At 55.3% G+C, this 12,429-nt stretch overlaps 1 protein-coding gene across 1 annotated transcript in view; it reads left to right on the top strand.

The window, feature by feature from the left end:
* Positions 1–11,414, top strand: part of DNAH1 (dynein, axonemal, heavy chain 1) — a gene marked incomplete at its 5' end in the record, with an annotated part of 70,413 nt that extends 58,999 nt beyond the window's left edge. The window contains 21 exons of the mRNA XM_010285175.1: positions 296–427; positions 676–801; positions 1,267–1,386; positions 2,214–2,356; positions 2,725–2,892; positions 3,001–3,226; positions 3,311–3,506; positions 4,149–4,300; positions 4,801–5,001; positions 5,424–5,564; positions 6,014–6,172; positions 6,617–6,748; positions 6,937–7,107; positions 7,546–7,725; positions 7,813–7,989; positions 8,765–8,935; positions 9,130–9,260; positions 9,653–9,797; positions 10,036–10,242; positions 10,657–10,891; positions 11,293–11,414. Coding sequence (XP_010283477.1) covers positions 296–427; positions 676–801; positions 1,267–1,386; positions 2,214–2,356; positions 2,725–2,892; positions 3,001–3,226; positions 3,311–3,506; positions 4,149–4,300; positions 4,801–5,001; positions 5,424–5,564; positions 6,014–6,172; positions 6,617–6,748; positions 6,937–7,107; positions 7,546–7,725; positions 7,813–7,989; positions 8,765–8,935; positions 9,130–9,260; positions 9,653–9,797; positions 10,036–10,242; positions 10,657–10,891; positions 11,293–11,414 — 3,435 coding nt within the window. The remainder of the gene's footprint in view (positions 1–295; positions 428–675; positions 802–1,266; positions 1,387–2,213; positions 2,357–2,724; positions 2,893–3,000; positions 3,227–3,310; positions 3,507–4,148; positions 4,301–4,800; positions 5,002–5,423; positions 5,565–6,013; positions 6,173–6,616; positions 6,749–6,936; positions 7,108–7,545; positions 7,726–7,812; positions 7,990–8,764; positions 8,936–9,129; positions 9,261–9,652; positions 9,798–10,035; positions 10,243–10,656; positions 10,892–11,292) is intronic.
* Positions 11,415–12,429: the final 1,015 nt, after the last annotated feature.

Below are 12,429 nucleotides of genomic sequence, written 5' to 3' on the forward strand. Positions count from 1 at the left end.
GCCTGGCCCAATCTCAGCAGCACAACAGGATTGGGGAAGCTAAGCTAGCCAGGCACTGGTATGAAAAGCTGCTGTCCTGTACACAGCTTCTTCAGCCAGTAACAGGTCTCCAGGACAGCTGAGAGCAGCCCAGTAATCCCAGGATTAAGTGCTCAAAGTTGGGGACAGAATTCAGGATATGGCAGGGGCCATATCTGGTCACCAAAGTCACCTGCAGCATTATGCAGAGAGTAGCAGGTCCAGGACACAAGGTTAGACCATACAGCAGCTCTCATGTGTGCAACTTATCCCACAGCTCATAAACAGCCTGGCTGATGAGAAGGTGCGCTGGCAGGACACTGTAGAGAACCTGGATTACAAGATCAACAACATTACTGGGGACGTGCTGGTTGCAGCTGGCTTTGTGGCTTACCTGGGCCCTTTTACAGTAAGTGTGCAATGCTCCCCACGAGGGGCTTGGTTAGCTGCTCTGCTCTCCTGGCTTCTTGCTGTTGCTGGCCAGATCTGCTGGGAGAAAGGAATAGGGCAAAAGGGTGCAAGCTCCCTCCTGGATCTCTCTCCATTTGTGCCAGAGGCTGCACAGGGTCCCATTTGAATGGAAACAGGAGGGTTTAGATGCTCACAGCAGACTAGCTGCAACGAAAAGAAAAGCTATGATGGTGCTTCTCATGGCAGGGACACTACCGTGTAGCACTGTGCAAGGAGTGGCTGAGGCAGCTGTCAGAAAACAACATTCCTCACACCAAGGAGCCAAACCTGATCAGCACCCTTGGAGACCCCATGGAAATCCGCTCCTGGCAGGCAAGTTGCAGAAAAACCCAACATTTCAGGCTGAAGGTGCCTCAGGCAAAGGCTAAAACAGCAGGCTCACTGCTCACTAGGGTCACTTGTACCGAAGGACAAACCTCAAACCAAACAGCTCAATAATGACCAAGCACCTCCACTGCAGAGCTGGAATTGCTGCTGGGGCTCCTTGCATAATGAGCAGGAGAGGACCTGGCAGCAGCCTTAACCCATAAGGCTTCCTCTTTACAAACTACAGGCCTAGAGCAAAGCCCTGGCTGTAACCTGCCCAAGCCTAACTCCACCAGCACAGCTCTATCCCATGGCTCAGCCGCTTCAGGCAGAGCTGCGGCCCTGGGCTCAGCTGCTGTTAGAGGTACCCTCGCCACCATTACCATCCCTACCCACCACACAGGCGCCAAGGCAGCAAGGACGTCTCTCTGGCCAGCTGTGTCGTGCTACCAGCTTTTTCTACCCCATTAGACTGCCGGTTTACCCAATGACACCCTGTCTGTGGAGAATGGAATAATAACACAATTCTCCCAGCGCTGGACTCACTACATAGATCCTCAAGGACAAGCAAACAAGTGGATCAAGAATCTGGTAAGAGCCATGGGGAGGAAAGATAGGTCTGCCAGGATAAGGGAAGCAGCGTTCTGTTAGCTTTTCTGCACAGAGCGGCCTCAAGCTGTCGGCTCACAGAGGTGCACTATCCCAGCCCAACATCCCCAGCACCAGACATGGCTCTACATCCATATTCATCCCAGGTGGATTTCCCTACTTGGGGAAATCAGCACAGGGCAGGAAGGGCCCTGTTATAAGCAAGTGAGACATCAGATTCCCACTCTAGCTCTCCACTAGCATTCTGGGGGCCTTGCATCCTTCACCACACTCTATAAAATACAGAACACCACTAGCATCTCCCATAACAGCAGCTAGGGTCTCTAGCAATCAGGACAGCATTACCTGGCTAGTGAGCACAGTCCCTGCTGCCAGAGCGGTAAGAACAGAAACCACCACCTCTTCTCTTCCTCCAGAGAGGCAGCCACTGCCCTTTTGAAGGGTCAGGTGGGATACTGGGGCAGCTGCTCCTGTCTTGCTCCTCAAGTGCTTTTCCCACCCACCTGCTCTCACTTTGCAGGCAAACGAGCTCTGAGTTACCAGCATGTGGCTCTGCAGGGGTGTGCCTCTTTGAAGGAGGTTCTCCCCATTCCCCTCCTTTCCTGCTGCCTCACTGAGCTGTCTCTAGTGCCTGGTGACATGGACCGAACTTGCTAAAATAGCCAAAAACTAGCTGAGTAAGAAAAGATATTATTTCTGCTGCTCCAAGGAGCTAAACGGGCCCAGTGAAAAGTATACCATGCACCAGAACTGGATGTGAAGGTGGGCAGGATGCTGCAAGGACCCTGCTCTTCCCTGCTGTCTTTCAGGAGAAGGTGAACAGCTTGAAGGTGGCCAAGCTGAGTGACCAGGATTTCCTCTGCAGTCTGGAAAATGCCATTACCTTTGGGAAGCCCTTCCTGCTGGAGAATGTTGGCAATGAGCTGGATCCAGCCCTTGAGCCTGTCCTGCTAGGCAAGGAGGGGCGGTGGATACCTGGCTGGGCTGTAAGGGCGCAGTGGGTTTGTAGGTCTCTCTGGGCAGGCAGCACTTACATGGATGCTGCCTGTTCTATGCTGTGTGTCTTGACCAGGGCTCCAGCATGTTGGCAGCCTCCGGCACTCCCTGGTCTCCTGCCAGCAGGTGTTTTTGCCTTGGAGACAGGGGCATGGAATACAGCTGCTCTATTCAAGTTCAGGTCTTCAAGGATGCTGGGTGGCTTTGAGTTCCTCTGTCCAGAGAGCCTTCAGAGTCATTCCTCTCTACAGAGCCCAATGCACAGCAGGATGCCTTCCCTCACAAGAGGTAGCTATCCCAGCCTTCATGTATTTGTCCCTCTCCGGTACAGACTTATAAACAGCAAGGCAACACCATGCTGAAGCTGGGGGATACAGTGATCCCCTACCATGAGGGTTTCAAGATGTACATCACCACCAACCTGCCCAACCCTCACTACAGCCCTGAGGTCTCCACAAAGCTCACTCTCATCAACTTCACCCTCTCACCCAGGTACCTGCTTACCCCATTAGCTTCCCATGCTGCTCCGCCTCATTCCTTGCAGTCTTTAAACCCTCAGGCCTGTTGCCCCCACCCTCACTTCCATGGCTTTTGTTGTAGTGGCTTGGAAGACCAGCTGCTGGGAGAAGTGGTGGCTGTGGAGCGGCCTGACTTAGAAGAAGCTAGAAACCAGCTAATTGTTAGCAATGCCAAGATGCATCAGGAGCTGAAGGAGATAGAAGACCAGATCCTGTGTCGGCTCAGCACTTCTGAAGGAAACCCTGTAGATGACTTGGAGCTCATCAAAGTGCTGGAGGCATCCAAGCTCAAGGCGGGAGAGATCCAGGTCAGAGGTGGAGGTGCTTTCCTCCTGCAGCTGTGCATCCCCTGCCAGCACTGCACTAACCATGACATCTCTTCTGTCCTCCAGGCCAAGGTAATGGTGGCAGAGCAGACAGAGAAGGACATCAACATCACTCGCCTGCAGTATGTGCCCGTGGCCGTCCGCTCACAGATCCTCTACTTCTGTGTCTCAGACCTGTCCAGTGTGGACCCCATGTACCAGTACTCACTTGAGTGGTTCCTCAACATCTTCCTAATGGGGATCAGTAACTCTGAGAGAGCAGGTGCCTGCCCAGAACAGCCCCCTCCTATCCTCTTCCTCACCCTACATTCGTGGTCTAGCGGCAGTAGAAGCTAGGTTGCCTGCAGAGTCAAGGCCAACGTGGCCACTTGCATTGACTCTCGGCATGGTCCAGTGCTGGGACCACATGGCGAGGGAAGATGTGGTCGCAGCCTGCACTCTGTTCTCTTCCCCACTTACTTCTCTGCTGCCCAGTCTGACCAGGCAGGAGGGATGTTAGTGCCGGGGCACAGGCAAGGTACCCACCGTCCTGGTAATGGTGTGGCTCTGCTTGTCACAGAGCTGCCTGCACGCACAGGTCCTGGCTGCTGGTGCCAGGCTGGGGGCAGCTTTCCCTGCCCAGCAGCGTGTGTTAGCCAGGATGGTGGTGGCTGGGCCCGTGTCGGCTGCCGTGGTGCAGTGTGGACTCCCTCCCAGTACTGGGGCAGTGTTTTCTTCTGCATACTGAGCCTCTCAGCCTTGTGCTTTCACAGGGGTTTCTGTGCCAAGTCTATGTTTGAGAGCAGCATCTGTTCTTCCTGTGCAGGTGTGCCCCATGACCAGGAACCGACAGCTGACATGGAGAGCACCCTCCATATCACCTGTAGCACCCACCACCCTTGTCTGGTTGTTGCCTTTTTTTCAGACACTGTGAAGGACCGGATCGTGAACATCAACAACTATATCACCTTCAGTCTCTACAGCAATGTGTGTCGTAGCCTCTTTGAGAAGCACAAGCTCATGTTTGCCTTCCTGGTTTGCATCCGGATTCTGATGAATGATGGGCAGATTGATATGGTGAGCAAGTAACCTTGGTCATTTGATGGGATCCCATCCGGGCAACTCAAGCCCAGCCCATTCAGCCCCCCTAGAATAGCCTACCGGGGTGGAAAAGGAGCCTTGTTCCTTGGGACTGGGGGCAGGCTTGGCAGGCTGGTGAGCAAATCCAGGGCCTCTCTCTTCACTCAGATCTCAAACCTTTCCCTGTGTCTACATGCAGAGCTGCCTAGCCTAAATCACCTGCAGCTTTTGCCAGTTTGCTGCCAGACTGCTGCAAAGGTTAGCGAGTTTGGAGGGAGCAGGCAGGGACTAGAAAACCGAGAAAAGCTAGTGGCAGCTGAACAGTGATGTTGATCTTACCAGACCCTCCAGTTCACTTACACCTTGACACACACACCTGGCAGGAGAGGCAGCCAGAAAGTTACTGCAGGATTTTAGCTGTATATGGCACAAACCCACATGCCTCAGGCCCAGGCAGGTAGGTTATAATCTATGACCACGTCCTGTCCTGTTCCCAGGACGAGTGGCGGTATCTGCTGTCAGGAGGGTCCATAAAGGAGATGAGGGAGAACCCCGCTCCAGCCTGGCTGTACGAGAGAGCGTGGGGAGACATCCTGGCCTTGAGCAGCCTGAAGAATTTCTCCAGCTTCGCCGATGATTTTGCAGCCAACCTTGTAGCGTTCAAGGCCATTTTTGACAGCCCTAAGCCCCACAGGCAAGTGCCCCCTGCTTTGCCAGCTTAGCTGTACTGCACCCGGCAGGTAACGGTGTCCCTGGGAGAGCAAGAGGAGCCAATACAGCCACAGTGCCGGCTCTGCTCCCAGTGCAGTGCCACACAAGGGAGAGGATGAGGCATTGCCTTGTCTCCTCATGGGTGGCCCTTGCCTGTACATGTTGTTCGCTCAAGGCAGAGCCACACGACGCCTTAGCCCAGCAGTATTTGGTGCTTCCCCAGTGGAAGCAGCTCTGGTTTGCCTGCTGATGGTTTCAAAGCGACAGACAGCAACCTCAGCCAAGTGACTGGAAGGTCCCTGTCCCTTCTGAAACCCCTATGGCTGCCTGCAGGCAACTTGGGTGCTTCTTGGGGAGCTGCAGGATCTGGCACATCCCCCCAGAATGCATCTAATTGCTTTTCAGAGAGCCCCTGCCCGGGAAGTGGGAAGCTGAACTTGATGCCTTCCAGAAGCTGCTGGTTCTACGGTGTCTGCGGGGAGATAAGATCACCAACGCCATGCAGGACTTTGTAGCGCTGAACCTGGATCAGCACTTCATTGAGCCGCAGGTAATCAGGCAAAAGGAAGTGCTGGTGGGGCCAGGAGTAGGGCAGGAGGCCTCGAGCTTGCTGTAAATGAGCTGTCAGCATTTTCCAGTTGCAGTGAGGATGCTTGTGCCTCTCTGCAGCCACAGTGTTCCCACAGCTGGGGAAACACTTCTGTTACTAGATGAGGGATATCCTACCTAATGTCCACCAGTTAAACCACACTAGGAGGGGGCAGATAGTGCAGGCATACAAGGGAAGAGTTTGAATGACAAATGGGAAAGTAGTTACTGCCCTGATCCTAATGCTGACAGAGGAGGGTGGTACTAGGCCCTTATCGAACATGTTTCTGGCCTCGGCACCCAAGAGCACGCCAGTGCCTTGGAGAGGAGCTGGAGACCAGGCAGGGTGAGGAGGTGCTGCTTGTGGTGCCACTATGGCCCCTCCACTCCAAACAACTTTCTGTGTTGCAGACCACTGACCTCTCAGTTGTCTTCAGGGAGTCCACTGCCACCACACCCCTGGTGTTCATGCTGTCCCCAGGTACTGACCCTGCTGCCGACCTCTACAAGTTTGCTGAAGAAATGAAGTTCTCTCAAAAGCTGTCTGCCATTTCTCTGGGCCAAGGCCAGGTAAGCTGCCAGTGCCCATCTGGGGCAGCATTGTCCTGCTGGCACTCCCAGCAATCTCACCTAGCTCCAAGTAGGTCAAACACCCTTGCAGCACAGCAAAAACACCCTCCTGCCCCAGGGTCCTTACTCACCAACCTCCCGCTAGCTGCAGGAGCCAGTTCGGTGGGGGGCCTGCAGCAGTTACCCCTATAGTGCCCTCAAACTTCCTGAATCCATCTCCAGTTCTTCCGTTCCCTCCACCCTCCCACACAGGCTTGCAAAAGCTGTAGAAGACCCTTTGCTGTGCCATCAGGCAGCAAAGATCCAGTTGAGCCATGGGGACAAAGCCAGGCTGTAGCTCTGGAAAGTGGTCCCTCCACCGAGAAGCTGTCTCCCTGTCCAGCTCAGCAGGGCACAACCCATGATGAACTAAGTTCTCTGAGCTCTTCTCATCTGCCTTCTCAGGGCCCCCGTGCTGAAGCCATGATACACAGTGCCATGGAACAGGGCAACTGGGTCTTCTTCCAGAACTGCCACCTGGCCCCCAGCTGGATGCCTTCACTGGAGAGACTCGTCGAGGGCATCGACCCCAGCACGGTGAGCTGATGTACTGAGCCGCCTGCCCACTCTGAGGGTAACAGGCAGGAGGCTGGAGCCCTGGGAGGAGCTCAGGTCTAGTTCAATCCCATCCACAGGTTCCCTGTAGAACTAGAGGGTCAGTGCAGGAGCAGCTGAAGTGTCTGTGCCTGCGCCCTCTGAGCACTTGCTACCTTCTCGATTTCCAGGTGCATCAGGACTTTCGCCTCTGGCTCACCAGTTTACCAAGCAACTACTTCCCTGTGTCCATCCTCCAGAATGGCTCCAAGATGACCATTGAGCCCCCCCGTGGGGTCAAGGCCAACCTACTCAAGTCCTACATTAATTTCAGTGATGACTTCTTGAATTCTTGCCCCAAGGTAAGACCCAGGTTGTACTCTGATTTGCTGTCCCCAGCCCACGCCCGCTCCAATCTATGCTTTCCTCCTGGATGTTGCTCCTCTGCAGGCATAGATCTTCCTCTCTGCTAGAGCTCTGATGTGCTAGAGAAGGGCTGGTGGTATTTCTCATAAGCCCACATCTACTCTGTGATGAGCCAATTAGAAATTTCATTTTCAGAAGCAAAAGCAACAGGATTGCGGAGGCCTGGCATAATACACTTGCAGCCCTCTAAGTAAGGGAGTGGGCCACAGCCTTCCCCAGCACAGCAGCCTGACTGAGGTTTCCACCTCTCCAAGCTCCATCTGGCACTGCTGAATTGGCACATCTCCTCTGCCAGGTTCCAGCAGGAACTGACCCCATCCAAGGATGCCTCCTCCCAAGCTGAGCACCTCCTCTCCCTGCCCTCCTGCCTACAGGTCGCAGAGTTTAAATCCCTGTTGCTGTCACTTTGCTTCTTCCATGGGAACATGCTGGAGAGGAGAAAGTTTGGGCCTTTGGGCTTCAACATCCCCTATGAGTTCACAGATGGAGATCTCCGCATCTGCATCAGTCAGCTACAGATGTTCTTGAGCGAATACACAGACATCCCGTACAAGGTAAGTGTGTGAGCTGGCCCCTCCTGTGGAGGGAACAGGCTCATGAAGCACGTGCCAGTTGGAAAGCCGTGGTGGGCTCCCTCACAGGTTCTGAAGTACACAGCTGGGGAGATCAACTACGGCGGACGTGTGACTGACGACTGGGACAGGCGCTGCATCATGAGTATTTTGGAAGATTTCTACAAGCCTGAGGTTTTAATTCCTGAGTTTGCCTATTCCGAATCGGGGATCTACAAGCAGATCGGTACCTCTTCTGACCTCGACGTAAGTACTCAAGTAACAAATGGCAGCTCAGAGATCCAGCGGAATTGTCATAGTGCAAAGGGGATCTACTCCTCCCTGAAATCCACTGCATTTCCAGTTCCCTGGGGGAATATAAGTTTGTAAGAACCTGGGTATCTTCAGCTGCTTTGAGGAAGCTGCATCTGCTTCAAGCAACAAGAGGAAAATCTTGTCCTTGTGCACAGGAGATAGTAGCAGCTATCACCATAGTTCCCCAGCTGAAAGCTTTTGTACTCTGAACCATTTTGGTATCACATACCTAAGACACCCGAGGGGCTCTGCAGGAGACACAGCAGGAAGCTCACTGCCAAGCAGCCCATTCTCATAGCCTGTGTTTGCTTCTAACACAAGCGCGATTTAACTCCCCAGCCAGACCGCAAACCGTGGCCATGGCCTCCACTCAGCCACCAAACCTGGCTCGGAGGAGCTGCCCCTGCATCAGCCTCCCCAGCAGCCTGAGTCCTGCGTCAGCAAGCGTTGCTCTGGGCACACGTAAGCTGTCCCTAAGTCAAAGCTGTGAGTTGTGTTTCCTGCCTGTGAGAGCTGTGTAAAAGTCAGATGAATGAATCTCAAACACCAAGACAAGGAATATCTCCCAACTGAGTCTGATTTGCTGGGTTTAGATCTGCTGGGTTTAGTTTATCCAGCAACGCTGGCTTAGTCATTTCTTTCAGGCCAGGCCCGTAACAGCCCAAAGGGGCACCAGAGCTTTATCCGTGTGCTCTTGGACTCACAGCCTGTGTGGATTCTTCTCCAGGGCTACCTCCAGTACATCAAGAGCCTGCCACTCAACGATAGCCCAGAGCTCTTCGGTTTACACGACAATGCCAACATCACCTTTGCTCAGAACGAGACCTTTGCTCTGCTGGGGGCCATTATGCAGCTGCAACCCAAGACCTTCACACTGGGAGGCTGCAGCAGGGAGGAGGTGGGTGCCCTGATCCTGTCACTGCTCTGGCAGCCAGCACCCAGTACAGGCAGCCAGCACAAACACCAGCTCCCAGCAGGTGCCACCCTGCCTGCTGGGTGCCAGCAGTGGCACTGCCCTCCAGGCATTAGCTTTCCCCCTTCTCGGCAGCCATGGCCGGGAGGATGCTCACCCACTTGCTGCCTGCCTTCCAGCTCGTGGAGGAGACCTCCAAGGACATCCTGGCAAAGCTGCCTGCCCCCATGAACCTGCAGGAGGTGATCCACAAATACCCGCTGCTCTATGAAGAGTCCATGAACACAGTGCTGGTACAGGAGGTGATCAGGTAAAACCCCTGTGGGATCAAGTCCTGAGCCAGTAACCGGCTGGTCCCTTGGGGAACAGCAGAGATATGCAGGGCCCTGTTCCCACCCACCTTTGAGGAACTTCATGGCTGAGCATGGCCATGGGGTTGGCAGCCACACTAACAGCTATGTTGTCCCAGCCAAGACCTTCAGCTGATCCCTGTCCTGTGGGGACTGATCAGTGTCTCCATCCACTACGGTCAGCAATTCAGGGCTAGGGGGGCAGCTATAAGACCCCACTAAAGAGGAATGGGGCTGGGGGCTACATGGAAGAACTTCATTCGCTGTGCAGAGATCCATACCCTCTCCGGGCAGACGTGGGCGATAAACCACTGCACTGAGTCACTCTGCTCCCTCTGCTCTTTCTTTGTAGGTACAACAGGCTCCTGGAGGTGATTGCTCAGACCCTGAGGGATTTGCTGAAAGCTCTCAAGGGCCTGGTCGTGATGTCCTCTCAGCTGGAGCTGATGGCCAGCAGCTTGTACAACAACACTGTCCCCGAGATGTGGAATGCCAAGGTGCGTGGCCCGGCCAGCCCAGCTGCCTGCAGGAATTCACCTGAACCAGGGGAATGGGTCATCAACCACAGAGCTGGACTGGGCTGTGCTCCCCTGGCACGGAGATGTCTCCTGCCTAGTGCAGCTCGCAGCCGTTCCCAGACCCAGGCTGGATGAATCCCTGGGCAGCTGTCAGCAACTGGGCTGCAAGGTCTAGCATGGATTGTATTCAACACCTTCCTTGGTGGGTATCCCGCAGGCCTACCCGTCACTGAAGCCCTTGGCGTCCTGGGTGAACGACCTGGTGCAGCGGATTGAATTCCTGCAGAAGTGGATCAGCCACGGGATCCCCTCTGTGTTCTGGATCAGCGGGTTCTTCTTCCCCCAGGCTTTCCTCACCGGGACACTGCAGAACTTCGCCAGGAAGTCTGTCATCTCCATCGACACCATCTCATTTAGCTTCAAGGTCAGTAAGTCAGCCAGAAGCTCTGGATTTTTGGGGAATCTGCTGCTAGAAAGCCACAAAGGTGGCAGTTCTAGCCCTGACCTGCTGAAAAGGCGAAGCCACTAGCTGCACAGCTGCCCATGGACCCCATCAGCCCCTTTGTGCTCAGATACACCCACGCACACTGCCAGACAGGGCAAGCAGAGGCTTCTCTGCCTCTCCAGACCTGCTCACATCCCTCTCCGCAGTCTTCGCCACAGGCTGCCCCACAGCCTTACGATGCGAGATGCCAGAAAACCCAGCCCAGCCCATTGGAGAGCTGGGGCAGGCACGCCTTTGGCAGTGCTGACTTCACTAAGAGCAGCTTAAGGGGGTCCTTAGGTCCCCTCCAGGGACGTGCCTTGATCAGGGCCCTGGGCCCGCTCTCCTGTGCAGGTAATGAAGGAGTCAGTGAGCGAGCTCACTCGCCCTCCTGACGAAGGCTGCTACATCCATGGCTTGTTTCTCGAAGGCGCCCGCTGGGACCCCGCTGCATTTCAGCTGGCAGAGTCGCGCCCCAAGGAGCTTTACACGGAGATGGCAGTCATCTGGCTGCATCCTGTCCCCAACCGCAAGCCTCCAGCCACTGGCACCTACCTGTGCCCAATCTATAAGACTCTCACTCGCGCAGGTAGGTGCCCTAAAGAGCTCTCTAGAAGCAAGGGAGAGTGTAGAAGCAGCTAGGAATGGGAGCCCAGGAGAGGCTGCAGGAGTTCCTCCTGCCACACACTGGCATGGAGCGAGGTACTGCTGGCTGAGACCATCCAGGGAGAAAAACAATTTCTCCTGCTGGGGCCATGGAGATGGAGCAGCCAGGCACCCTGGCGATGCAGCAGCACCTCTGGCCAGCCTCCCCTCAGGCCCACACCCGAAAATACACAAGCCTGTTTCCCCCAGCCCTGCTCAGCCTGTCACCTAGCATGGGGCTGGGACAGGGGATCTCGCATGGGGCAACTTGTATCGCCTCCCCGGCCAGCATGCAGTAGCCAAGGCTGCAGTACCACCCTCTCTCCCTTGCTTCCCCCATTACAGGCACACTGTCAACAACAGGCCACTCCACCAACTATGTGATTGCTGTGGAGATCCCTACAGACAAGCCGCAGAAGCACTGGATCAAACGGGGCACAGCCTTGATCTGCGCCCTGGACTTCTAGCCAGAAAACCCAACCCAGATGAGGGCCTGAGCTGGGCCACTGCCATCCTGCACAGAGGTAGGCAGCAAGGGCAGGCACCAACAGCCCAGCAGCCGCTCCCCCTCTCCTCTTGCCCTCTCAGCTGTCAATAAATTGAGTTTGGCCCCAGCAGCATCACACTCACCTGGTGGTGTTGCAACCCACCCAATTACCTCAAGTTTTTAGCACCACAGAAGAGCAGCCAGCAGGGACAATATGGCCCAGAGCAGGCACTTGGTGCTCCCAGCCACACAAAGGCCTCCCTCTCCCTTCCCTCCTCCCTCTCCCTTCCCTCCTACACCTCTGCCTCGGCTGGCTGTTACAGGATAGCTTTATTCCTTCAGACAGATCCATTATTTACAGAACTTGGTATTAGACACAGCAAGAGACAGAAGGGTTTTCTTCCCTTCAACAAATACCAAAAGAACAGTTTCATTCCATAGCCAAGATGGAATGTACAAACTTGCACAATTCAGTCCTCTCCTGTGGCAGCTCCCCTGGGCCCCAGCTCTGCCGCAGGATACCTCTGGAGCGAGGTGCTGACCTCTGGCTTCTGAGAGTTCTGCTGGGGCCAGGCACGAGAAGACCATGCGCAGGAGCGCTGGTAGGAGGCAGCAGGCGAGAGGCAGGCCAGGCCCACGTGCGGCGGCAGGAAAGAGGCTGCTGCCCGCACCAGCGAGCTCTGGGCTAGCAGCCGTCCCGCGGCTTAGGGGCAGCTTTGGGCTCCCTCCACTGCTCCCACCTGCCACTGCCGACCCACCTTGAGCACCACAGCAAAGATTGCCTCTCCCCCCGCTGAAAGGCTTCGCCACGTCCACGCCGGTGCCGTGCCCAGCAGCACCAAGGCCACCCTATGAACTTGGCCTGTTCATAATTCACAGGGTTTCACTGGGGCATGGGCCTGGAGCAACGCCGTGTGATGCACAGGTACTGCCAGGGCCTCGGCACTGGTCCCTAAAGGGCAGCCATGGCAGCAGAGCCACCCACCACCCAGCCC

The sequence above is a fragment of the Phaethon lepturus genome, unplaced genomic scaffold (genome assembly GCF_000687285.1).
Source record: "Phaethon lepturus isolate BGI_N335 unplaced genomic scaffold, ASM68728v1 scaffold38530, whole genome shotgun sequence".
Lineage (NCBI taxonomy): Eukaryota > Metazoa > Chordata > Aves > Phaethontiformes > Phaethontidae > Phaethon > Phaethon lepturus.